Below are 26,969 nucleotides of genomic sequence, written 5' to 3' on the forward strand. Positions count from 1 at the left end.
TGTCTAACAAGGAGGGCTGGAACTTCTGTAAAAAGCATTAGGATGCATTTTTGAAACAAAGTTGGGAGAAAGCTTTCATAGATCACACAGGCTGGTTTTTGTTCTGGTGGCCCTAATCCCAATTTGAGTCTTAATTTGGGCAGTGCTTCTAAGAGATGCATCCCATTCTTTCTGGGCATCCGGGCAACCATGGTGGTAATCAGATCAGGTTGTTTCTGTCCCCAAATGCCACTTTAACACAGGTTGGCATTCTATTTTGGGTGCATATGTAGCCATTCACATACGTACAGTTACATACACAAAAATAGTGTACCAATCTATGCAGAGGTGGCATTTTTGCAATGTAGAGTACAAACTAATTTGTTGTATTAAAATTAAATAGAAAAGAAATGTATTTTAAAAAAGGAAACCTGATTCTAGTAAGTTTTAAAGAAGATTGTTTTCTTTGTTCTTAACTTTATTTAAGATAGTGGAAGTATGAATGATAACTTTGCACGTAGGGGAATTTTGCTTTACTTCCTGGTCCTCCATATTCTTCTGTTGATAAATGTAATAACTGCAGAAGGTTAGAGCATGCATTCTTGTGACATGCCTTACAGGTTTAAGAAGGAAGCTTTAGGATGGTTCTGCTCTGTGTCTTTGCCTTCAGTAAAACTATTGAACCACGTGTCTAAACTTTGCTAAATGTCTTCTGAAAAGGCCAGTTAATGAGGGACCATGTGATCACACTACCAATGAAGTGGGTAAATGTACTGCTAAGTTTTTACACATTGGCTGACTTGTTTAACATAAGAATAATGACTTCTTAACGTCTCTGTTTGACATCTGCATGATAGAATATGGATGCATTCAACAGTTGATCCGCAGAGCCATTTGGAGTATGATTTCAGCAATATGTTCTGCAATCTGTGAATCCACGTGACAGCTCTGGTGTTCACTGGTGATGCAGCAGAAAAAGGATAACATTACCAAAGTAATTATTTTATAAGCTAGCTACACTAATTGGATAGGGGCGTGTAACTGCAGAACCAAGGATGGCTATTAGTTGTACAACTGTAAGAATTATTTGATTGATTCAGATGAACACTAGGTTATGTGAAACTCTAGCCCGTTATATTCAGTCAAATCGAAGGAGATGGAGAACTCTGTAGATAGATCAACTCAATTTTGTACACCAAAAGCGAATGTTCTTTAATGGAACACAGAAGAGAAAACATAGGTTTGTCTTACTCCTTGTTAATACATTAGTGACAAAAGATCAAATATGTTTTAGGAAGCTAGGCTGTATTGGGAGAAGATATGCTTTATATTATGCCTTTCTTCCAAAAAGTTGCCAGATCTGTACAGGGTTTTATGAGGGCAGGATGAATTTCTTAATAGAGCCCTACCAGATTATGGACTGATAAGACCCTACACTGTTGAGTTAAATGAGCCATTTTATTTCTAAATTGAAACATGGGGTTTGTGTTAAAATAGCTTAGCTTATTACTTAATTAAATAAACTACTACTACTACTTGGCAACCCCTCACAGTCGAGGATAGTTGTCTTCCATGATGGTTTTATACGTGGGTCAGAAGATGGCTGACAAGGGCAATCCACAATCAACACTCTGTTGCAACTTGGGTATGTGTTTCCATGAGGGGTGAGTGGCTCTGGTTTCTTAATTCAGTCTGTGACATGCTGTTTGTGCTGCTCCCGCTTTTCCATCTCCTGTTGTCACTGTAAGGTTTCAATGAGGAACTTTTCAGTGAAAAAATGAGAAACAAGGATACTGAGCTCCTTGCAGCAGACTGTTCCTCCATTTAAGGCAGTCATGGGTGATAGTCTCCCACAAGTTGATGTTGATGCTGTTTCTTTTTTTTATGTTGGCCTTGAGGATGCCCTTGAAGTGCTTTCTCTGCCCTCCTCTTGATTGTATACCTTGATTGAGCTGGGAGAATACAACTTGCTTGCCTGGGAGTCTGGAGCTAGACATCTAGATGACATCCAGGCTCTCAAGTCCCCAACTCCCAAACCATTTCCGTTGCTCTCTGCTGGACTATTTTCAACTTGTCCACATCCTTTCTATAGTGGGGGGCAAAAACTGGATACAGTACTCCAGATGTGGCCTCACCAGTGTAGAATAGAGTGGAATAATTAGTTCACTTGATCAGCTGGCAATGCTCCTACTAATGCAGGCCAGTATGCTGTTAGCCTTCTTGTCAACAAGGGCACATTGCTGACTCATATCCAGCTTATTGCCCACTGTAACCCCCAGGTCCTTTTTTTGCAGAGCTGCTGCTTAGCCAGTTGGTCCCCAGGCTGTAGCAGTGCATGGGATTATTCCGTCCTAAGTGCAGGACTTTACACTTGTCCTTGTTGAACTTCATGACTCTTGAGATTTCTTTTCTTTTGGCCCAGTCCCCCAATTTGTCTAGGTCACTGAATTCTAGCCCTACCCTCCAGTGTATCTACTACCCCCCACCCCCAGCTCTGTCATCTGTGAACTTGCTGAGGGTTCATTCCATCCCATCTTTCAGATTAAGGAAAATACTGAACAAAACCAGCCCTAGGACCAACCCCTTGGGCACTCCACTTGGTATTGGCTGCCAGTTAGACGGGGCCATTGATCACTACACTGGCTAGCAATCCAGCCAGCTTTCTATCTACCTTGCAGTCCATTCATCCAACCCATGCTTCCTCAGCTTGTGTGCAAGAATGCTGTGCTAGACGGTTTCAAAAGCAAGCTAAAATCCAGTTATATTATGTCCACTGCTTCCCCTGCATCCACAGAGCCCGTAATCTCATCACAGAAGGCCATCAGGTTGGTCAGTCATGACTTGCCCTTGGTGAATCCATACAGACTGTTCCTAATCATCTTCTCCTCCAAGTGCTTACTTCTCCAACAACTTGAGGTGTTTCCTGTACATTGTGTATGTGTCAGCTCTGTACAGTCAAGTGGGGGGTCACAAGTGCTGCATAAACCATGACCTTGGTTTCAGATCTAACATCACTATCTTCAGACAGCTGTTTCCTCGGGCATCTGAAGGCTACACTTGCACATTTGAGGTGATGTTGGATTTCTTCGTCGATATCAGCCTTCTGCAAGAGATGGCTTCTGAGGTTTGGGAAATACTCAACCTTCTTCAGAGTCTCACTGTGAATCTGAATTACCAGAGCCGGGGGCTGATCATTAAGAGCTTGTTGATGAAGGACCTTAGTTTTCTGAATTTTAAGCATCAGTCCCATTTTCTTTTATGCCTCGGTAAAGACATGGACGATTTGTCTGAAGGTGTGCTTCTGAGTGGAAACAGACTACAGCATCATCAGTGTACTGGAGCTCAGTACTTTGAGGTTAGGGTGGTCTTAGTTTTGGTTCTGAGTCGGCTGAGATTAAATAGTTTACCATCCATTTGGTAGTTTATCTCTTGCTGTCAGATGTGGCATTGCAGTATGGAATATTGAGAAGAGTCTTGGAGTGATTATGCAGCCTTGCTTAACTCCAACTTTTAAAAAGTTGTCTGTCTTCAGTTTGTTCACTAAACTATGACTCCAAATATTTTAGGTGTTTTTAGTTTCCTGTAGTTTCCTTTAAATTACATCAGTGCGATTTTAGGTGAAGTATAAATCCCAGTCTGAACTAATTTAGAAAAAAAAAGTTGCTCAAACTCCTTAAGCTGAATATTGCACTTGGGCCTAAACACACACACTCCAAATGAATTTTAAAAATGTGTGATAAGCAAGTGGAATTAAAAAGAATAATCCTGGTGTCATGTGTTGTGTGCTAATATATAAATAATTGACTACCATGAAACCTGGCTCATAAGTTTCTTATCTGTTTCTTAAATGGGGGAGGATAAACATAGTGAAAATTTTACTTCTGGTATAACTAGCTTGATATCTTAATGATTTATTCAAATGATGCGAGTTAGATGTGAAATTAGTGCTTTGATACTTGATTACAGTTGGACTGTTGCTTGGAAGTTTAACTGAAAATGCCTAATTTGCTGTTGTAGCATTGTTGCTGCCTTCTTGTCCTGGAGTCTTTAGTTTAGTAGCATACCTGATGCTTCAGGCCTTGGCTCAGAGTGATCAGAAGCATGCTATGAGGTTAATGCACTCAGTTTCCTGGAGCTGGGATAAAGCTTATGCTTCCTTAGCAAGACTGAAGTGGCTAATCCATTAAATAGAATTTCTGTTAATTTGCAAGGGTTGTTTGCCAGTTCTGCTGTGCATTATTACATTTAAACAATGTAGGAGTGAAAAATTCCTTGAAGGAAAAGTGGCTTAAACTGAGGCAACATAATCACTTAAATGTATTTTTGGTTTTTCTGCCAGTACTTTTTAAATGCTTGCTTAACATTTCAGAACACTGTGAGAGGTTTTTGCTAGGGTTTCATTTGAGCCTCAACTAAATTCCTTCTGGAACACGATTTCTTCCACTCCCCTCCTCCTCCACCTTTGGCAATTTGTGCCTCCTTGGGGAAGAAGGGAATTGGGATGGTACTCAGTTTGTGGCTTCTTTCCCAGAGTTATAGAAAAACTATAGCTGTTAAGGCATGTTTAACAACATTACACTACACATCTTCATTATAGTTCTACTTTTATAGAGCAAAGGATATTTATTAGAGTGAATAGTGTTTTCCTTCACTCATTTATTTCCATAGACTTAAGGAAAGGTAAATATGGTGTAGAGAGAGAGTTTAGCTGTGTTAGTCTGAAGTCAGGCAGAAGACAGCACAGGGTGGAACCTTTTAAAGACCAACTGAAATTCAGAGCATCTCATGAAATAGGCTGTTGCTTATGAAAGCTTTATGCCTCCCTGAACAAATTGGCCTTTAAGGTGCTTCCCTGCCTTCTGCCTAAATAGAGTGTGTTTTTTAAACAGTGTATCCAGTCTGCATGCAGTTCCATATTGAAGAATCATAACTTGCATTCCAGTAAATGCAACCTTTGCTCTAAGTCAAAGCACAGATCATGCTGATACTGGAAATCCTTTTAAAGTGTGACTTCTAAAATGAGTTACCATCTGCTGACCATCTACTTACTGTATGACCAACAGGCAGTGCCCACAGCAGACCAATGAAATGACCAGAAATTCCAGCCCTATACTGCTTACCTCTACTTTTAGACCAGTAAGTTACTATTCCAGGAGCAAGTTGGTTTCCCCATGCAGTGTGCCATTGAGAGGGAATCCAGAGTGCCCTAGCCACACTTCCTTGAATGGGTAACAGTCTTTCAACAACAGTCAGTCATTGCAAATCAAGTACAAACCTTTCTTCCTACCGTGCCTTCTAGATGAAGGCAGCTTATCCAGCTTTATTAGATGCTTGGCACGTGCAGGTCACAAAATCTAGGCAGTCTAGTTCACCAAAGGGGCTGCTAATCAGGGTGACATTTGTCACTTTTTTCCTCCTCTTTTTAACTATTTAACATAACTTCTAATACTGATATTGGTAACTCTTACTGCTAAGTAATATCTTAACTTATGGATACAGTTGCTGCTATCAGGCAGCCTGCGCTACTGTCCCTTCTCATTGTCATGTAGTATATCATCCCTTTCCCAGCTTCAGATTTTAAGGTCCAGAAGGTCCAGTTGAGGTTTGGATTCAGCAAGAGTTTCTTCTTTGGAGTTGTTGATGGTATGTTTGCGGCAACAGCGCTGGCATCTTCAATGCAAAGCAATCCTTATTCCTCAAATGATTACCCATTAGCCCAACTAATTCTATCTGTGGCTGGGAGAAGTACCCCTTTCTGGTTGCAGCATGTATTTCTCAATCTGAGCTGCAGTGGGACTGTTGGCTTCTCATTGACACATGCAGTAGTCGCTTTTAGCGAACCCAACTCCATTTGTCTCCTAGGATCTTCCAAGTATTATGTCTCCTTTTATCTGAGGCTTGGCCTCGAACAGAGTATCCCTTTCTAGCCTGGCAGTCATCCGTCCGCCCCATCCCAGGCACGTAGGTGAACTCCTTCTGAAGCTGTGAGCCTCTGTTGCTTTCTGGTCTGTGTCATTGTTCTTATTTTTTCCCATTCAGTTCTTGAGCAACCCTGTTACAGCCTGTAGATTTAACTCCTGTGCCTTCACTCAGACAGCAATACGACATTGAACTGAGCAACTGTTGTATGTAACACTAGTGCTGACATTTTCCCAGGGGGTGGAACTCATAAGGAAGGGGAATCCATATTGTTCTTTGGGTAGCCTGTCCTAGTGTTTCGTCATACTAAGAGTTTTTCTTAATATCCAACCTAAATCTCTTTGCTATGGATTAAGCTAACTTCTCTCCCTTCCCCAGTGACTGCAGAGAACAAATGACCACAGTCGTCTTTATAAGCACAGCTTACATCCTGGAATCTGTTATCATGTCCTCCCTCTCTTCTCTCTTTCTAGACTAAACAAACCCAATAACTTCAGACTGCCCTTAAGCCATTCTTCTAAACCTATTATTCTTGTTCTGATTTGCAATCTCTCCTTTTTGTCCACATGTGTGCATTGCATTGCCCAGACCTGACATGGTATTTCAGCTGGGGTCTCCATAGGACAGAGTACAGCAGAATAACTTCTCCCACCTCAGAGTAAGATTTGCCTCTTGCAATAGCATTGCACTATGGACTTTCTGAATTTGCTTTATAACCCTCAAATCCTTCTGTGCCATACTGCTGCCTACCTAGTTATTTCTCTATTTTATATTTGTTCATTTGTTTTCTCTTTTCTAAGTGTGTAGCTCTTGGCTTTACTAAAGTTTGTCTTGCTGATTTTCAGACTGTCTCAAATTTGTCAGTTACTTTGAATTACTATTCTGGCCTCCAGACTGCTTGCAGTCCCTCCTGTTTTGGTATAAACTGGAGATGTTATAAGTCTATCATCCAAGTTGCTAACAAAAATAAGAATAGTCTGGACCCAGGACCTGCAGGACCCTGCTTGAGATCCACTTCCTGTTTGACAGCAAACCATTGATGTTTTTCAACTAATTATACGTTGTTCTTGTATAGATGCCTGGCTAAATCTAAGTCATGTTTCTTTAGTTGGCTCATGTGCTGTCCAAAGCTCTGAAAGTCAAAGTATACATTACTTCTACTGCTTCCCTGTATTCACTACACCAATTACCTTGCCCAAAAAAGAAATTAAACTGGTTTGATGCAATCCATTTTTTTCTTGTCTTTGGTTTAGCTAAAGAATCTGTAAAGAAACCCTTGCATGTTTGAGTTGTGTGGTTTCATTGTCACCAGAGGACAGGCTCTTCAATGTCTTAAAAATGGCCTTTGCTAAAGTATTTATTTATCACTGGAATTTCAAGAAGCATGCACAAAATAAACCAAATACTCTTAGTCTTAAACAGTATGTCTGAAAATCATTCTTGTCTCAGCTGCTCAGTGTTCATGTTCATGATTTCCCATGATGTCATTATCATTGTCAGATAGGCAAAACTTGAATCTATAATTTTGACAGGGGAAAAAAAGCAAGAAACCCCTTTCCATTTTGTTTGTCAACCAACTTTTTAAAACTAGTTTTATATATTATGTAGATTTGGCTCCAATGTTAAAGTATACAGAAATAAGCAATTGACATGGACTTTCACATCCTAAGTGTATAGCTTGTTTTTATAGTTGTTACTTAGCAACATGAATTTCATGTAATGTAACTTGTCTATATACTATTGAAATAAATATAAGGTATAAAGAACACACAAGAGTGCACTCATGAAGTTTTAAACACAGAGATGTTTATGTGCTGAAAAGAATTCAGTATATAAAGATTAACATGCATAAATCTTGTGCTAAAGACTTCCCAGTCTCCTATTTGGCTTTCAGAAATTGGAATAAATACATGTGGGATTTAAGCTTCCCAAAGACTACTGCAGGGTTACAAACTTCACTCTGACTTCTCTGCCCTGGATTTAAATGCATACTGAATTTTGTGCTCAAGGAGGATTTTTTTTGGTTTTTTTTTTTTTTTTTTTTTCAGTAATACAGCCGGACACTTCCGCAAGACAAAAATTTGTGGCTTCTGTTCTGTTCTGTCCTCTTTTTGACTAGACAGTCCCCATAACATTTTGTGAGCTCTAGAATGTCCTGGTATGATGCTTGGAAGTAGTCCAAGTTATTGATAGGTTTTGCACACTGGAAACAAAGACTTTGTTCCAAGTGACATGAATCAGTAATAGATGGACACATGGAAGAGCTTTTTAGCTCTTGAATTCTTTTTTGTGTAAAATTGTGTACCTACTTGTCTACCAGCATCATGTCAAGAAACTAAACCACTTCTACCTGAGCTTCCTGCAAAAGATACTAAAGATCAAGTGGCAGGACAAGATTCTGGACACTAAGGTGCTCAGAAGATCAGCTCTCCCCAGTATTCACACTCTACTGAAACTGGCACAGCTAAGATGGGTCAGCCACTTTTCAAGAATGCCCGACACTCACCTGCTGAAGAAAATCTTCTATGGCAAACTGTCAAATGGAGTATGCTCTCACGGCACAGCAAAGAAGTGGTACAAGGACACCCGAAAGGTGTCCCTAAAGAGTTTCGGCATCTACCCGGAACTGTGGGAGCAAATCGCTTGTGGCCGTCCATCCTGGAGGTCATCAATACAGAATGGAGCACTGGTCTTCAAACAGCTCACACTGAGCATTTTTATTTTTAGTAAGCTGTCCTGTCCCCCACACAGATTTTGTGGAGATTACCCAATTTTGCAATTTCTGCAAAATCTGTACAATCACGATTTGGGTAGATCCCTACCTATAGTCTGGAACCTGCCAAGGTAGTGACTTCAGTGGCTACAAGGTCCCATAAGGAGCTAATACTTGTAAAATTAATAAAACTCAAAACCATGTACTGGCATACTTTTAACCATAGGGCGTATCTTTTTCCAATTAATGCCAGTTACAGACCTATCATGGCTTGTGACCCCATTCTGTGGTCACATTTTCTGTGCCTACGGTTAAGAGGGAATGAAGATTTAGATGCATCTCAGCTGTCCTGTGGTATAAATCCATACAGCTGCTCGTACTCAAAAGTTAGAACTAAATGAGGAAAGCTGTTTCCTGCATAAAACAGGGGTGAATGAAAAAGTTCTCTCACTTACTGTGGGATAACTGCCAATACAAAAATGGTAACATGGAGCAACTGATGCACCAACCCCTGGGAATCGAGGACAGATGGGGTAACTGTCAGCCTGGGGGATTAAGGTCTCTGTAGGAGTTTCTACCCCAGAAACAAATGCTGTGGCCTTGTTTGGTGTCATGACCCATTAGTTTGGGAGTTGCTGTTCTTGAGGAAAGGAAAATACTTGATATGGAAAGGGGATATCCATCTGAAATAGGGTCTCATTATTTTATTTATAAAATTAACTCTTTGTCTGTCTTGCTAAAGGTAGCAACATTTTTCCAAAAAGCAGGTTTTTGCTCTCAGCCCCCCTCCCCCCCCTTAAAACCTAACTTGTACTCAAGGCATTTAGGTACTCCCTTTCAGATCTCTAACATGTCCTTAGAATATGTTTAGGTTATATAATCACATCCTTTTCTTTTCCTTTTTTTAAATCAAAGAGTACCTTTATTTGAGTAAAACTTACCTAAAGGCTTTCCAAGTCACCCTTCATAGGTAATGATCCTTGCCTGCCAGTTACAGAACCAAAACTTGACATCACCTGTAAAGCACATGTCTAAAGCTTTAATCTGAACAAGAATACTTTATCTTCAATTTTGAGGTGCCTGAAAAAAATGACTCTCAACATTAATGCAAAAATTATTTCACCTATCTGGAACTCAGATTTTTGAAAGATCATAAATTGACTCTGTGTGCTTTCTTTAATATAGATGTAACTTCCCTTTTAGTTGCCTAGAGCCTGTACCAGCATTAACATAATAGTGGTTGCTAATCAGTGCAAAACTCTAAAGAACATGCCCCTTTCAGCTTTTTTACCATGCCCTTCAATCCTCTTCTGGGCTAGGTGGGCAGAGCAGAATTCTGCTATATTTAACAAGACTTTGGGTAAAATTCTACTGTCTGTGTTAAGCAGGATTGGGCTTTTTGCTGTTCTGTAGCTTCAGTGAGCAATGCTAATGAGACTAAGTTGACTGGACAGCAACAGGGTTAATAAATGGCTGTTTGTTATACAGTACTAAATACCCAGCTCCATATGCTGCTTTCTGTGCCTACAATATCAGAGCTGCAAGTGAAAACAAAGCAGCTGTGTCTTTTGATATATTCAGTTTTTTAACAGTCCCTGAAGTCAAACATCACTTACACTGTCTTTAACTTAAGACACATTATACAATGTGGAGTGCAGTTGGTATGGAAATAAAGATGTTTGTGTTTTTTTGGGCTGCCATCTAGAGAAATAAAGTGTAATCCAGTTACAGTATAAATGAAGTGTAATTCTAAGCAAAAATCTGGGTTCTGTTCTTGTGCAGCATTCTGAAGAACAAGGTTTATGCAGGAGTAACAAGCTTCATCACAGCAATGGAAAAATCTGCTTTCCCTGGTAGGCTTGCCCAGGTGAAACTGATTGATGAGAACTAGGTCAGAGATTATGCTGTTTTAAAAGGAATGGAATCCAGTTTGTTTCTACTAACTGGGGTGGCTCTACTGGACCAGTAACAACTTTAAAAAGGTGGGGGTGGAGCAGGAGAGAGGGCTGGTGGACAAAAAGCAAGTTGGGACACGAGGAGCAGATGGAAGTAGGAAGAGGATAACTTTTTGCATGATCAATTAAGCTTCAGAAAGTCTCTCAGATGTGAAGGTATCTCTAGGCTTGATTTGTGAGGGCTGTAACAAGGAGAAAGTCCAAGAACAGTAGATGGTGCTGTGATTTAAGCAGTTCTTTTGTTGTGCTTAAAGATGGAACTCAATACAGCTGCAGACAACACTGTCATAAAATGTTGGACTGAAAGGGACAATACAAGGTCATCTCTGGCCATGTGTAGACGAAATGAGGGGCATGTGTGCACGACACTTTAAAGTGGGCTAAATGCTTTTGCAGCTTTTTAATGGTGTTGGTGTTTGCATGCCTCAGCAGTGTATTGTGCATTAATCCAGCCTCTGTAGGAAATTGGGCAGCATAATGCACCTTAAATGACTTGGGGTGCAGCAAACTAAAACTCTTCCAAGAAGTTCTAGTTTGCTGCCCCTGTAGCTGCAGAGCGAAGCACTGAGCTCCGCAGCTCTGCAGGAAGCCCTGCAGGCAGCCTGGCAGCAGCCCAGAAGACCAGGCTCTGGCCAAGAAAAGTGGCAAGCCTAACTTCTTTCCTCCCTGCCTGCCCTCCACCCCCGGAGTCTGCCTGCTAGCCTGAGCTGCACAGGGGCATGGTGCTTCCCTCCATGGCTCTGTTCCGTGAGACTGCCCAAGCTGGGTGCCTGCGGACAGGTGCTGCCAGAGGGGTGGGGAGTCTGCTGCTGCTGCTGTGAAGGGAGCACTAGCTCCCCCCCACCCCCCAGTCCAGGGATTGCTCCAGCTGCTGGCAGCTTGTTCTCCCCTCCCTGCTAGAGAGGCAGATAAGTCAACAGGGTGGGGGGTTTAATTGGCCCTAAATTGAAGCAATGCTTTTTAAAACCCACTGCTTCAATTTAGTGCCCCTGTTTCATCTATACACACCCACTATCTAAACTAGTGGTGGCCAGCATGTAGCACGTGCCACAAGCAGAGTAGGCAGCCTTTGCATGTGACATCTGGCAGACTGGGGAGGGGACAGTGGCAGCACAGTGGCAAATAGAGCATGGAGCAGAAACCAGAGCAACAAACTGAGTAAGGGAAAGGAAGAAGGTAGGGCTACTCTGTGTCATATTTGCCAGAAAGGTCGGCCTGGTGATCTAAACCACCCTTATGTATGTTAAGTGTGCCTAACCAAAGCCCCAAAACACTGAGAAAATGAACAACTTACCATAGGTAGAGCAGAGGGTGTGGACAATGTCAATATCTTAATGTTGTTGTTTTGTTAAAATGCACTCGGGATCCTAAGAGGCGGACCATGGCCACCCTGCTTTAGTGGAAAGCACTCTCCCTCCCATGCTGATCTGACTATGGGTTAAAAGTCCTTCCTGACCCCTAAATATGGCAAGTGGTCTGATCAAGAGCAGAGAAGCAGAAGCCTCCTAAACAAGAGTCTCTGGTCTTTTTAAGTCTGCAGCTAACACTGAGTGCTTCTGAAGAAGGTGGAATATCACTTTTCTCTTGCCCTTGGCACCTGTAACAATAAGAAGGAAAAAAATGAAGTCCTAGTCCCGGTGGCAACCGGGAAAGCCAAGAAACATGGGGAAACTGAAACATTCTCCACTGTGCACTGTAACTTAGGGTGTGTGGAATTGCACTTGTGGTCCCCAACTGGAAAGCCAGAACTCCCTTTTCTGTTAATCCAGGGGCGGGCACTTATTTTGGGCAGAGGTCCACTTACTGAGTTTTCACAAGCCATCGAGGGCTGCATGACAGGCAGCCCAGGGCAGATGAATATTAATTTTCTAAATTTTTTAGGGGCCCTGGAGGCCAGATAGAATGGCCTGGCGGGCCGCATCTGGCCCCCGGGCCACATTTTTGCCTACCCCTGTGTTAACCTGTCCCATTCACATGAACTTATGCCAGCTCCTAAATCTCCTTTTTTTTTTTTTTTTAACCAAGCCATTTGTGGAACTCCTCTTCATTTTCCAGCTGAGCATGGTCCTTTCCAGTTTCCAGCAGCTCTCAGCTGTAGAGCTCTTTTCATAGTCTTGAAGCTGTGTGTTTGTGGGTGTCTCCTGCACTTCTAGTACTTCCAACTTCTCACAGCCTACCCTAGACATTGCTACATCTAGATCATCCCTAATGAATACTTGTGCAACCTCTTCTTGAAAACCTTTAAAAATGAAGGAGATTCCATAACTTTCCTAGGCAGTCTGTTCCATTGTTTTAACAGTGAAGAAGTTTTCCTGATATCCAGTCTAAATCTATTTTGTTGCAATTCTAAGCCATTGTTAAACATTCTACTCTGCAGAAAGATAGCAAAGGTCTTCTCCCACTTGTATATGGCAGCCTCTCAAATTTTGAAGACTGATATCATGTCCCCCTGGTATCAAATCCTCTTCTGCAAGCTGAACATGCTTATTTTTATCAACTGTTTCTCATGGATTGCCTTCCAAGCCCTTTATCATTTTTGTCTTCCATCTTTGTATCCTATCTAATTTCTCCATATCATTTATAAAATGCAGAGCCTAGAACTGCACACAGTATTCTACACAGTGCCAGGTAGAGTGATGGTATTGCTTCCTGTGTCTTCTAGCTAGTGTTCCAGTTGTTTCATCCCAAAACTACTTATACCATTTTTTGGCTGCACTGCACTGAGGACTCATGTTGATACTTTTTGTTGACCTCCATGTCTTCTCCCCAGCTGAACCTTTGCATTTGTTTTGTAGCTAAAAGTACTCCCTTCTGTCTTACCAGAAACATTGCTATTGAGATATGATAAAGCCTTTCTCATGCACTGACTGGCATTTGACTTGAAGGATTTAGCTTCAAGACTAATTCAGATCCCCATCACTTGATTGTTGATTCTTATCATGGGAAGTAGGCCTTGAAGGGACCTTTAGAGGTTATCTAGTCCAAACCCTAGTCCTAAGGCAGGATCATCACTATCCTGTACAAATCCATCATCTAACCCTGTGGTTCTCAACCTTTATGGACTCGAGGTACTTCTCATTGGACTTGAAGCACCACTTGCTAACTTTTGTGAACTGAATGGTGCCCAGTTTCAAAAATGAATTTATATGTTGCAGTGCTTGCTTCCTTGCAGAGGGCCCAGCAGTGGGGATGATGGCTCAGCCAGGCAAGGACAAACCTAAGCCTGCATTTATCTGCTTAGTTTATCTGCTTATCTCCTAACTCCTCATTTATTTCCTCATGGCACCCTTCAAATGATCTGATGACACTGCAGGGCACCCTGATTGAGAATCATTGGTCTAACTATTATTAAAAGTACACAGCCAGCTCTGATGAAAGAAACCAGAAGACATAACACCCTAACCTGTAACATGCAAGGCAGGGGAGCCATGGCAGCCAGCACCCTGCTCCTACAAGATTGTTATGCTTGAGAGATCCAAGGAAGAGTGCTATGCCCCAGCCTACAGAGGAAGGCAAAAACCCCTACAGTCCACACCAGTGTGACCATGGGGTAAAACTCCTTCCTGACTGCAGATATGGTGATCGGTCTAACCTTGAGCAGAGGTGCAAGATCCTCCAGCCAGGAACTTCTGAGTTTATTGGCACATACCAGTCACAATCCCCAGCCTTGGCTGCAGCAAACACTTAATGGTTCCAAGGAAGAGTTTAAACCAACCAAACAAACAAAAAACTCTGACACACGGTGGAAAAAAATTCCCTCTTAGCCCAATGTGGCAGCCAGCACTCATCTTAATTCATGTTTTAAGTATATATTTCTAAACAAATGACTGCTTTCAAGGACATCAGATGAATCAGATAACACCTTCAAGATTTGGATTCAGGCAGAGAATGTGGAAAGCAGGGCCAGAGGCGTAATATGCGAAGAATGTGCCTGGGGCAGGCCTCCCACCTTGCCCTCCCCTCTTTCCCATGCATCTTCTGGCTTATGCATGAAGCAGCATGCAGGAGCACTAGGAAGCAGTAGCATAGACTGCATGCATCATGGAATGGAAGATATTCTGGGAATTATAGTTCTTTACAGCAGCAACAGAGTTTGCTGTTGCTGGGGGGGTGGAAGTTTTTCCCCATTTTTTTTGCCACCAAAGCCCTTGTCAAGAAGAGAAACAGCAGCAAGAAACAGGGTTAGTTCTCCACCTAGTAGCAGTAAACTCCATTGTCATTCTACAAAACTACAATTCCCAGAACACCAGGTTTCCACTGCTGTGGAACTCTACAACTTGACTCTTTCTCTAGTAGCCCAAGACCTGTGTCCCAATACTATTGTTAATGGCTAGCTTGTTGTTGACATCAGCATGGACATGCTACACATGTAAAGTATGGCGGCATACAATTCCTATTTTGTGGAATATCTTTGTGGCTGGTGTTCCACTTTATGGTGTGACTGATCAGCTGCATGTGTAGAACTGTTGCTATTTATACAAGTTAATTGCACCTTAAAAAATAACATGTGCCAGGAGCCTTAGGCTAAAAACTTGAAGTTTAAACCAGCAGTCTAGTTCCCCTAGGTCTGTTTCGTACACCTATCTGGTCCCAAGTCACATCGTTGTTATGAAGTATGAAAGCCTAACCTATGACTGCAGACTGTCCTGAATTTCTCCAGAGTTCCATTATGGGTACAACCTGTAGGTGGCTTCAAGTGAAGTGCGATATTTTTGAAGTGCTCTCTTGTCTCTAAAAAATGATGAAGGTTCAGATTTGGTAGGTTGACAAGGAAAAATCATTTAGAACTATTGAAACAGTGGGCTGAACATGTTCAGGAAAGTTCTGTCCTTAGTTAAAACAGCTTTAAAAAATTAATCAAACTATCATGAGCTTATTGCCAAATGGTTTCTAATAGTAGGAATGCAGGCTCAGTCAGTGCTGCTTTTGGCACTTTTAAAGCTCACATATGTGAAATAAACCCATTTTCTCAGACTCTACTTGGGGGTTACCCAAATTTAAATATTCACCTTGGATCAACAAGGAGGTTCAATTCAGTCTGCTCTAACGATTATGGTTTGCCTGAGTGAGACAGAAGACCTTTAATTCTGTTCTTCACTGCTGTCATCTTGCATGCCTCTGGTTTATGTATTTGACAAAAGCTGTTTGTTAATAAAATCTATCAGTTAAACTGGATGTTGCATTCTGTTCATTTTAACTGGCACTTACTAAATCCTACCAGCCTTTTCTGTTCTTTTACACTGAAAAGTGATTTTAAATTAATGTTAATGTAATAATGATGCACTAAAAACCTGCTAACACTAATTCTACACAGTTTAAGCTATGCTTAGTTTGCACAGTATTTTAATCAAGTGCATCATTTTTTGCACATTAAACTTCCTATTACACCCCTGAGCCTATTTGCTTAATCAGGAGCATCCAGGAGATCAGCTCCAGATGACTCTTAATCATTCATACTATGTTACTATCAAAACGTAATGATCTTGCACATTAATAGCTTCATCTAAATTGTTAATAAAATTAGACCCTCTGGGACTAAGCCTTGCCAAGTTCCACAAAATACACATCTTTGACTGTTCTTCTATTTCACTCCTCTGAAACAGTTATCTGAATCTGTAACTGAACACTTGACCATAGTCTTGCTTCTGTTGTCTCATCCTTGCTTTACAGCAATCTGGCTTTATCCCATGTGTTACTGATGGTACCCAATGGCTCCTGAGGATGGTATTTTAGTTACGTGATAACTACAAGGATCTTGAAATCTACCTTTACACCTCCCATCCTTATTTTACCTGTGCTTAGACAGAAACAGCTGAAACAGGATTGTTTCAGATCTGTGCCATGTGCATAGAAGGAAACTGAAGGAGGAAGTGACTCTGGTAAGGTGAAGTTGTACATCTTTCAGTATACCAGCTGGAAGTGTTGCCTAGCTTTTCTATGAGGGACAAAATCTCCAACAGTGATTATTCAATCAGGGTGTATCTCAATCCTTTTAAAGGTGCTGGGGGTGCCACACAATGTTAGCTCTGTTAGGTGTGCAAACATCTATACATGATTTGCATGATAAACCCAGAAATTTCAAATAGGAATCCATAGTGTCAAAGACATTCTGACCTGCTGTGGTCTTTCTGGGTGTTTTTACAACAGAACAATTGCTCTAATATTTTTCTGTAATGAAAACTGTGTGAAAACTAAGAGCTGGCATTTTCTAATGATGCTTTAAGTCCAAAAAAAGTTGAGAAACTAATGCAGAATATGGCAAAAGTGTCTGCTGTTCCTGTACTGAGTAAGAGTTTTCAGTGAGGTCTGGCTTTTAAGCTGCAATGAAGATCCTGCAAGGTAAAGTAGAGTGTGAATTTACAGATCATAGGTACTCTATGATAATTATGGGTTTGCTCTTGCTTTGCATAACTTTTCTTTGAGGGGCAAGATAGCTCAAATCTACTTTTACTGCAGGATAGGAGTACAAACGTGGGAAGTTACTGTTGAGAAAATAACAGATTGTAAACTTCTGTAGGCAGATCCAAAGTCACTCAAGTGATTCTGATAACGGTGCAGGAAATTAAAAGTACATCTGAATGCAGTTTTTGGTGTCTTGTTTTGAGCAAATTAACAGATCATTGACCATCATGGCTTACAGCAAAAAGTGTCCAAATCTAGTTCAAAGCAGCCATTTTAAGTCTTGTGTTACTACCATTCACTGATTACAACTAAATAATTAGAGTAGTGAGATTTCAACAAATTCTTCTCCAAACTGGTAAAGGCTTTACCAGCTTCTTTCTGAAGTTCAGTAATGATTTACTGGAATACTGTAGGCAGATCAGTCACTGGGAGTGACTTGATGGAAACTTAGTGGTTGGTTAATGAGGGAAAAAAATAAGGAATGGATTTTCATTTATAAAGTGCTGTATAAACATTTGGTAGCTCATTTGGTTCATTCAACATACAATAACTTTAGGAAAAATCTTTATAGAGTGGGCTATTATACAGGAATTATAAGAAAGAAGAGAAAGAAGAGACCACCCTGTGTTTGTTGCTGGGGTGGGAGTGTGTGTGTGTGTGTGTGTGTGTGTGGTCACCAAGTGACATGTTGAAAAGAATATGTAAATCATCACATGTGAGTAGGTACTAATTATAATCCATTTTACAGACTGGATCATTTTAAGTCTTTCAGGGTTTTATCTGCAGTCACTGTAGTTCACTGAATGAGTGAACAAGGATGGCACAGGTAGCATGGCTAGACAGCAGTAGAAGGCTGGTGAACTTTGGGACCAATCTTCCAGTGTCTTTTCCACCTACTTAATCCTCCTTTATTTCCTGACTTGTCTTGTACTGAAACATTTAAGGGCAGGGTATATTGCATCAAATTGGCTAGCAAAAAGTGTTTTATACAAATACAAAATACTTTATTTGTATTTTAAATACTTGCTTAGCTTCTCAAGTTACCGCAGTTTTAAACTGAGTAGATGGAAGGCACATGATCAGCAGGGATCCTGATTTTCTCTGTTTAAAAATCCCAAATTCTCTGATTAAATCCCTCAATCTGTGTTTTTCAGTGATTAAAATTAACTTCACTAATATGTATGTATACGTGTGTGTGTGTGTGTGTGTGTGTGTAGGGAGAGAGAGGTCAGTTGAACACAATGTTTTTATTGATATTCTCACATTTTAAAGCAATTTGGAAGCCTGCAGTACCTCAATCATGATAATAAAATAAATTTTAAATACCTATATATTTTGGCATTTGATTTTGGGCGTTTTATCTTAGAAATCGGTGTTCCTCCTGCCCCCTTCATTCACTAGGACTTGGGTTCAGCTGTGGCTGTACCCCCTACTCCTCGCTCTCTGCTTTGTGGTGCTTATATGCTGGTGCCCTGTCCATGCTGTTGCTTCTCACTTCCCATCCACAGCCCCAACCACACTGGGCAGTGCCTCCAGCCCTGCCCTACTCCCTGTCTGTCTGTCTGTCTCCCTCACCGTGGGGATCTCAGTCTGCCCCTTCTTCAACCCCCCCCCCCGACTTACCTGGAGAGAGCTGCAAGAGCTGCCGTCTATGCTGCGTAGCTGCCACGTGCAAGTGTGCGTGCGAATCTAGGTTATTACATATTACACCTAAACACCTTTTCTGAACCTTCAGACATTCTTAGGTTTAGAGGAAGAGTTAGAAAGTGATTGCATTTTTAACTTTACGTAAAGCTGCTATACTAAGAAGAACAGTGCTTTAAATACAGTGGATGCTGTCATCAAGTCACTAGTGAACTCTTATTGACAAGACCTGAAAAAACTGTGAATTCCTTGTGGGGAAGGGCTGAAACAACTGAAAGATTATTTGGTCTGCAGAAGAGAGGACTCGGGGAAGACTTGATAATACCTGAAGGGCAGTTACAAAAACAGCACTGAGGGCCACTCTTCTTGGCACATGTGGCACAAATTAGCCCTGTGTCCTCTCCAAGTGCTGCCTGGTTCCCCTTCCCTTCCCAGATCTGCTGCTCTGCTTTCTGTTTCTTGCTCCATGCTCCCTACTTGATCTCCTGCTTTGCTTTCCACTTTCCTGCCCTATTGGCTGCTGCACTAGCTGTCTCCTTGATTTCTGGATGCTACACACAGAGGCTGTCCATGCCATTTGTGACCTTCTATGCCATGGGTTGCACCTTCCTCCCCCACCCCCACCAAAGATAAGATGGAGTTATCTTTCTCTGTTTGACTGTAGGGGACAGGGCTAGGAGCAGAGGCATCAAACTGAAACAGGAAATGTAGCTTGGAGATTAAGAAAAACTTTGTCTGTGCTGATGTTCAAGCTCTGGAACCAGGTACCTAGAGAAGGTGTGGAATCTATCTCTGGAGATTAAATATCAGGTTGGACAGACACTTTGGTGGGATGGTTTAGTCAAAAATGATCCTGCCTAGAGCAGGGGGCTAGACAAGATGATCTCATGAAGTCCCTCCCTTCCTTACTGATTGAACAACTGCTGTATTTACATGAATACAAGATGACCCTGAATGTAAGATGACCGCTCCCAAGTAATTGGATGCTATATATGAAAAGTAAATATATTTTTTAAAAATTTTCCAGGTTTAGAATCTAAGTAGTGCTGTCTGGAATCACCCCTCCCCACTCCTCACACTGCTACAGCAGGGGAACCAGTTGCTGGGGCAGGGATCAGGTGACCCTCTTGCCCTCTGCCCCACCCCCTTCCCTTTGCAGCCTTCCTGCTCCCCCTACCACGTGACCCCTACCCCCACATCTCTAGTTTCTGCCTCATCCCTTCCACAAACTCCTCCCAGTTTCTGCCCAACTACTTCCTGCAGTTTCTGCCTTTTTCCCTCCCTGTCCCTTACATTCTGATGCTGCCTGAGCTGCTCTGTCCTGGAGCACGGCACGTGGAAGCTCAGTTCTTGACTGCCCGTGCAGCAGTGCCAGTGTTGCCAATTGGCCGGTTAGGGGAATGAGGTTCCATGCATTCCGTGCCCAGGAGAGACAATAAGGGGGAGGGAAGAAGATGGGCAGGGGGCAGAAGCTGCAGAGCAGACCAGAGGGGGAGGGGGAGGCAGGAGGCTGCTGTGGGTCTGGTCTGGCTCGGCCCCAGCCTAGGCTCAGGGCCCAAGTCAGAGCTGCAGCAGCCACCTGCTCTCCCCTTGGCTTCGCATGTATATATAAAATGGGCTTTCTTCCCCATGCTGATTGGGAGGGGTTGTCTTATATTTGAGTAAATATGGTAATCGGTATTGACAGCTAATGAGAACTGTGATTGTACATTCATCTACTATGCAGGGCAAAATATACCTTGACAGTAGTGAACCTAGTGACTTTTAACAATTAACTTTGAGGTTGCTTGTCCTCGCAACAGTTGTCACAATCATTTTTTGCCTTTTTTAATTATGAACTTATCTTTTCACAATGTTTAAAGACGTTGTATAAAAAATTTGGACCTCAAGGATATACAGGTTCCCCTTGCTTTATGTGGGTTCTTATGCGATGACCCTGTTTATACTATAAATTCATGATATGCAAGGTAAATTTACTCTTATGCGATTGGTGTGGTGGAAGCCTGCAGTCAGCTGCTTTGTATGGTGCATTATGGGAGTGGCGCACACCAAAATATAGTCTCCTGTGTGGATCTGTGCTCCTTGCTCGTTGTCTGCAACTTGTTTCTGTAGGTGTCATCCCCATTATGATGGTGCCCTGTGCTTGTGTGTAGTCTGCTGTTGGTGAAAATTGTCTTGTAAAAGTGGTAGAAAGTGGGGGTCAGTACAGTTGAGGTCTTGGAACGTATCCCTGTTTGTTACATTGTAAAGTGGGTTCCTTTTATGAGAATTCAAGTTACGCACCATTTTCCAGGAATGCATGTACAGCATAAAGCAAGGGAAACCTGTGTAGTAATAGGAGAGTACCCAATGTCTTTACAAAGCCAAGGCAGGGTTCTTGTCAAATTTCTTTTCAGTTTTAGTCTTCATATGTTTCATGCAATCTTTATTTTATTTTTCAGATGACGATGTGGACCTAGAAGCTTTGGTAAACGACATGAACTCCTCATTTGAAAGCTTGTACACTACCTGCAGTATGCAGTCAGAAACCACTCCACTTCTTCAAAACGGTCAATTTAATCGCAGCCAATTGCCATCCTCAGGAACAAGTTTGCTTCACCCTATGTCTCCAAGGCAGAAGGTGCAGCGATCTCAGCCAGTACGCATTATGGCAGTGAGGTATGGAAAGGGGGAGAGACAAAGGGACTTCCATTTATTAAAACTAGTTTCTAACAAATGCAGTGGGGGGAAAGGTTCCATCTTATGACTTGACACCTAACGGCTGCTTAGCATGCCAAGGAATGAAATCCTTGATTTTATTTATTTATTTATGTATGTATTGAATGGGGCAGAATAGGTAAAATAGAGGTGGACAGGGCATGCAATTTGGTGCATTGTTTGTGTCCCTCACTTACAAGCCACTTCATTGATATAGGTTTGCTTAAGTAACATCCTGTTTGGGATTTATTTTACTTCCTTTATCTATGTGTACTGTCAGCTGTAATATCTGCTCAGAATTTTTTCCTAGTTCCTTAGGAATGTTTTAATGACCACTCTGATCACATAGATGCCTCAGTCAAGGGAATGTTTATAACGCTGTGGCAGGGCACTGTTTGTGGCTGCCACTTTAAGGGCCTGAAGACAGCAGCTGGCAGGTGCCTGATTAGGGCAGCCATTCTGGATTCAGGGCTTCCCAAATAAACAGGGCATTTTGCTGCTGGAAAGCCAGGCAACAACATTGCCTGGCTGCTAGAGCTGCTGGTATCACTCTGGAGGTAAGGGAGGAGTTGTAGGGTATGTCAGGAGGCTCCTGGTCCTGGGCATGACCTAAAACTGCACCCTGCCGGGAGTGGGTGACCTGGTGGGGCTCTCAGGAGCACGGGAGCCCGCAGGAAATGCCAGGCAAGTTACCACCCTGGTGAAAGGTGGGTTGGGGTGCCTTAACCCCAGCTCCTACAACCGGGTGGATTACTCGCTTGTAGGGTCTGGAAGGTGGACCCCAGAAAGAGAGTGGGGACATAGAATCAAACCTGTCTTGACATCCCCTGATTGGTCCATGCTGGGGCCAGGACTGGCAGGGTCGAAGGGCCCACCGCAACAGACGCCCAGAGCTGAGGGCCTGGGGTTCTGACTGGCCTGGAGCTGGGCCAGGGTCAGTAGAGCCAAAGGTCCAAGGGGGGACCACATCTGTAAGGGGGAAGCAGCTCAGGGAGCTGTGCAGCTGGGAATGAAGGTAGGCTAGGGCACCAGAATGGGGGGATCTTAGAGGGGCCCTGATTGGAGAAGTCTGGGGCCCAGCATGGGCCAGTGATTGTAAGAACTACAGATGCCATCTGCGAGGCTTGGGCTGTGGTGTAGGGGAGGAACAGAGCTGCAGATAGCACCCCCTGGTATTGGGACAAGAAATGGGCAGTCTTCTGCTTGATTAATGTCAATTAATCAACAACAAGGCATGGCAGGTGAAGGCACGTGGTCAACCCAGAAACAGGTGGACGGGCCACAGGAAAACTGGCCCCAAAAAGGCCCCCTGTTGCAGACGCCCAAAACAAAATCACAGTTGGTCTTCACAAATTTTCAGAGCTTTAGATCAATATAAGAGTCTTCATAAAACTCCAAGTTAAACATACTAAGCTGTGTTCCCTTATCAATACCACACCTCCAGGCATTTTTCAACTCCTGCAACATAGTGGCAGTAAGCTAGTCCATGACAAGTAGAAAAGTGAATATTTCACTCTTCTCAGTGTGAAATTAATGCAAGCTTGCATTAAAAACAAACCTTATAAATACTGACTGCACATAGTTCTCCAAAATCCTCTTCTAAAAAAAAATCTTATCAATTCACTTTTCCATCTGTCTAGTTACTGACTAGCCTTCCAAAATAAATGGGAAATTCTGGCTCTCTAAAACTTATTCTGAGCTATCTTTCTTTTTTTTTTCCTCCAATTGATACCCTTGAAAACAAAATAAAAAATCTTTCTTTAAGCAGCATTCCTGCTTTTCTATTTTAACAGGTAACAGGGAGTACATGTGATAAAAGCAAATCAACTATTTATTGAAGTTTTCCAAAGTGCTTTCTTTTTTGCAATGCAACTTTTACAACATGCATGTTGTAAAGAAGGGATTGGCAACGTATGACCCACAGAGCTAGTGGATTTGGTTTGTGGAGCCTCATGGCTTTGTCTGTGCCTGCTCTGAGCTTCTGCACTGAGGAGCTGTGTGTTGGGGCAAGGGAACTAGAAGCTTTGCGTCCAACACTGCCACTTCTCTCCTTTCTCCCCAAGGCTCCAGTGCTAAAACAGCTTCTATCTGGAACAGAGCTTCACTGGGAGGTGGGAGTGGGGGAAGGAAGGCAGGGAGAAGTGGCAGCAGCATAGACTACTCTCCAAGAGGATGCTGTGCTCACAATGCAGCCATTGAGCAGGGGGCTGGGGGAGAAGCAACAACAGTGCAGGCACCATTCACAGCTGTGTGGTTCTAGCAGAGCACAGGGAAATCTGACATACCACCTTGGCTTGAAACCAGGTTGCTGGTGTCTGCTCTAGAGACTTTCTGTAGTTCAGCATGGTCTGCAGAGGTCCTTTTTTAAATTGTGCGTGGCATTCTGAAGCATAGCAAGGTTGATGGAAAATTTTTCCTGTCCTAATTCTGCACTTTCCTAAGTGCTAATATATTATGTTTGTCCTCAGTGGAAACAGTGGCAGAACTAGCTTCATCTTGGGGTAATGACCATTCTTCATGCTTCACCAAAACATAATGGGAGGTGGTATCAGGTTGTTTTTGGAACACAGCATTGAATATTATTAATGCCTGAATGATAGTGTTGCCCCTGGGTGGGGGTCAGGGCCAAGTCTAAATAACAGGGCCCTGTGCAGTCCAGCTATGTAGAGCAGGCAGTATTTTGAGCTGCTTCCTGAAGAACGTGGAACAGAGGTGACTTAAGCCATAGGTGATGGCTGAAGCTGGGTCAGATGATGACAGATTCCTAGGAAGTAGATGTGTGGGAGGTTTGGTAATTCTGTGTCATCTTCTACTTGGGTGGAGCCAGGTATGGCTGTTACATCCCCACTGAAAACTGTTGAAGGTTTGTCACTAGATGGTACGTTATGCAAAGCAGCTGCAGACCTAACTTGCCCTCATCCAATGCATCCTTGGTGTTGGAACACTAACGAGGAGGCTTGACAAAGTAGTCAGTCATGAATAATCATCCTGTACTTTGTTAAACGTCCTCAATAACTAAGAGTTTTGAAGAGAGCTAGAAGGAAACTCTTAAATGATAGCATACCATAAGCTATGGGCTTTGTTTGGTCTCCCAAGGGATCACAAAATCACTTCACTTGACGTGGCTCTCAAGTCAACTTGCTCAAGCTGTGGCATCTCTGCCATAAAGTTAATGCTGCAGTTAACACTTAAAAGTAAAGCATCTCTTAGCTGTGCTACTGTAGTTAAGTCTGTCTTTTCATTTGGGACAAACAACTGTTGAGCTGCTTTGAATGTTTTATTTGTATCATCGTGGGGGTATTGGCACCAATCACCATACCCTGATCTTTTTAGGTACACATAGCATTTAAGGTAATGTATAATTTGGCTTCCAAATTATGTCAACATTCTTTCTCGTGCATTCATTCCATTTGAGCAACCTTTAACAAACTGCATTGTGGCTGGAGAAAATCAGTCCTCACTACGTAGGGTGTAGGCTTGAATTTTGAAATAGAAGGTGTATTTCATTTGTGTGCAGTTACCTCAGTTTTGCACACAGATTGAATTATAAGTAACAAAACAAGCTTAGATGTCTGACTGGTAATTTTATATGTGCATGTAGTCTCAGTAATTCCACTAAAAAAATCCACCTTTGTTTACCTCAGGTTTATTTGATTCACATTTCTTAAATTATATGATCCACTGTACACGGTGGGCATCAGATTTAGCCAGGAGAGCCAAATTTTCCTTTTAATATCCAGTTTGTGTTTTTGTAGACGTCTACAAGAAGAAGAGCAACAGTTCAGAACATCATCCTTGCCTGCCATACCAAATCCATTTCCAGAGCTCTGTAGTCCTACAAGTTCTCCAGTGCTGACCCCTGGGTCTTTACCTCAAAGTCAACCTGCTATTAAGCATGTGAGTAATGAGCAGAGCTTCATGTCACGGATTTTTTGTACAAGCTGATGGTTGATTATTTTTAATTTCAGTTTGAAAGGCAGAAGGAAAAACATCAAAAATACTAGAAATATTTATATATCTTGTCCTTGAGCAGGGTAACACAGAAAAGAGAATAATTTCTGCAACCAGATTTCAAAGCTTTAAAAGGTTCATAAGTACAAAGTGTTATCAGCAGCTCTTTCAGTTAATGAAGGATGTTTGTAGTGAATGAAGCAATAATGTTTAATATCCTCATTTGAATTTCATTATGCCAGGCAATGACTCATTTAATTCAGAAGTCTGGATAATTTGCTTGGAGTTAAAGCAGTAATTGGGTAAATTACACTGCATATTTTAGGAGCCACAGTAGTCCTTGCTACCTGTTGCTGATTAAAATTCAGGGTTGCTATAAATAGCTGCCTGTATTCTTTAGAGATATTGTATCATCTTTATTGGTTTTACTGCATTTCATAAAGCTGCACAAAAAGCTAAGTAATCTTCTTAAGACCATAGCTGAGGAGATGGGACTAATGAGCAGAATGAACATGGGGAAAGCTGACTTGAACAGCTTTTGGAGTTCTTTACAATGGAAATTGAACAGATTGGGCCCACAGCACAGCTCTCATGATGTATAAGATGATGAGCATGTAGGTGGTGTCCTTTTAAAATATCTTTTTTTCCCCACCTTTTCTGCTATTCTTCACCTTTTACTGAGCATCGTTTCACCACCTCTATTTCAAGAGTGCTCTGAGACTAATAATGGAGGCTAAAATTGAGCCAGAAAAACCTGAACAATTTGAGGGAGGCTAAAATAATTTATCCTTTTATGCTAACATATTTTCATTTGTGTTTGGTGCAAATATGATTTGCCTTTGGAACTACAAGGTGTGGAATGTTACATTACCTCACTTAGCTGTATTAGTTTGTCTAGAACAGTTCTGCAAACTGAAATTTAAACAGCTCCTCACAGTTGCCTGCATTAGTAATACAAGGGCTAACTTGAAATAAAGATTCCCAACTGGTCTCCACACAGTAATGAGTCCTGTAATGAGTCTTTAGCAGGAGTCTGATCTGAGAGCTAAGTACTGTGCTGTCATACAGTGCTTAGAGAGGTTAGACAGCCAGGATGCCTTTGGTGCTAGGGAATGATTTCTGTATCCAAGCAGGCAACAATAAGCAATTCTCTTGTTACTGCACTTGATGGCAGAATAACTTTGCTGCCTTTCTTCCAATCTTGAGGGCATGTAATGAAAGAGACTGCAGAAATCTGGAGACTTCAATTACTCCTTCCTTTTTCCCTCCCTGCCTTCCTCCATTCCTTTGTTTTGCACTTTAGGGGGCTGCAACTTTTTGTAGATTTAATTTTTTTAATAAAACGTAATAAAGTGCAGTCAGTAAGGTAACTGAAGCTTAAAAGTCCTAATTGAATGTTGTATTTCTAACATCATAAAGATAAAGCAAATTAAGAATCTGAATAAAAGTAGCTTGAATAAATTTTCATAGATATGCTGTAATTTCCTAGATTGCAAAAGAAAGGGACAGCTTTAGTGTGAAGGTTACATATTCATACTTTAATGGTTACCAGCCAATGAGAATCAGCCTTTAAGAAAGTATATAAGGTACAAATGCAAAACTGTCTTGTTTTGCATTTAACTTAACCAGCTTTTTTTGCATGCTCTACCTGACCCAAGAGGTCTATGGGCCAACGAGAGGCAAAGCGCTGCTTGACCTGGTATTGGCTA

The 26,969-nt window shown here is 41.9% G+C and overlaps 1 protein-coding gene and 1 long non-coding RNA gene across 4 annotated transcripts in view; both read left to right on the plus strand.

The window, feature by feature from the left end:
• GRB10 (growth factor receptor bound protein 10) overlaps positions 1 to 26,969 on the plus strand; it is a 185,249-nt gene that overhangs the window by 86,696 nt on the left and 71,584 nt on the right. For all 3 annotated transcript variants that reach the window (XM_019540950.1, XM_019540941.1, XM_019540957.1), the window contains 2 exons: positions 21,054 to 21,270; positions 25,065 to 25,206. In XM_019540950.1, coding sequence (XP_019396495.1) covers positions 21,054 to 21,270; positions 25,065 to 25,206 — 359 coding nt within the window. The remainder of the gene's footprint in view (positions 1 to 21,053; positions 21,271 to 25,064; positions 25,207 to 26,969) is intronic.
• On the plus strand, positions 1,556 to 20,749 carry LOC109314037. The gene is made up of 3 exons (XR_002102204.1): positions 1,556 to 1,566; positions 8,463 to 8,472; positions 20,672 to 20,749. It is a non-coding gene; the product is annotated as an uncharacterized LOC109314037 (long non-coding RNA).

The sequence above is a fragment of the Crocodylus porosus genome, unplaced genomic scaffold (assembly GCF_001723895.1).
Source record: "Crocodylus porosus isolate Cpor-Errol unplaced genomic scaffold, CroPor_comp1, whole genome shotgun sequence".
NCBI lineage: Eukaryota > Metazoa > Chordata > Crocodylia > Crocodylidae > Crocodylus > Crocodylus porosus.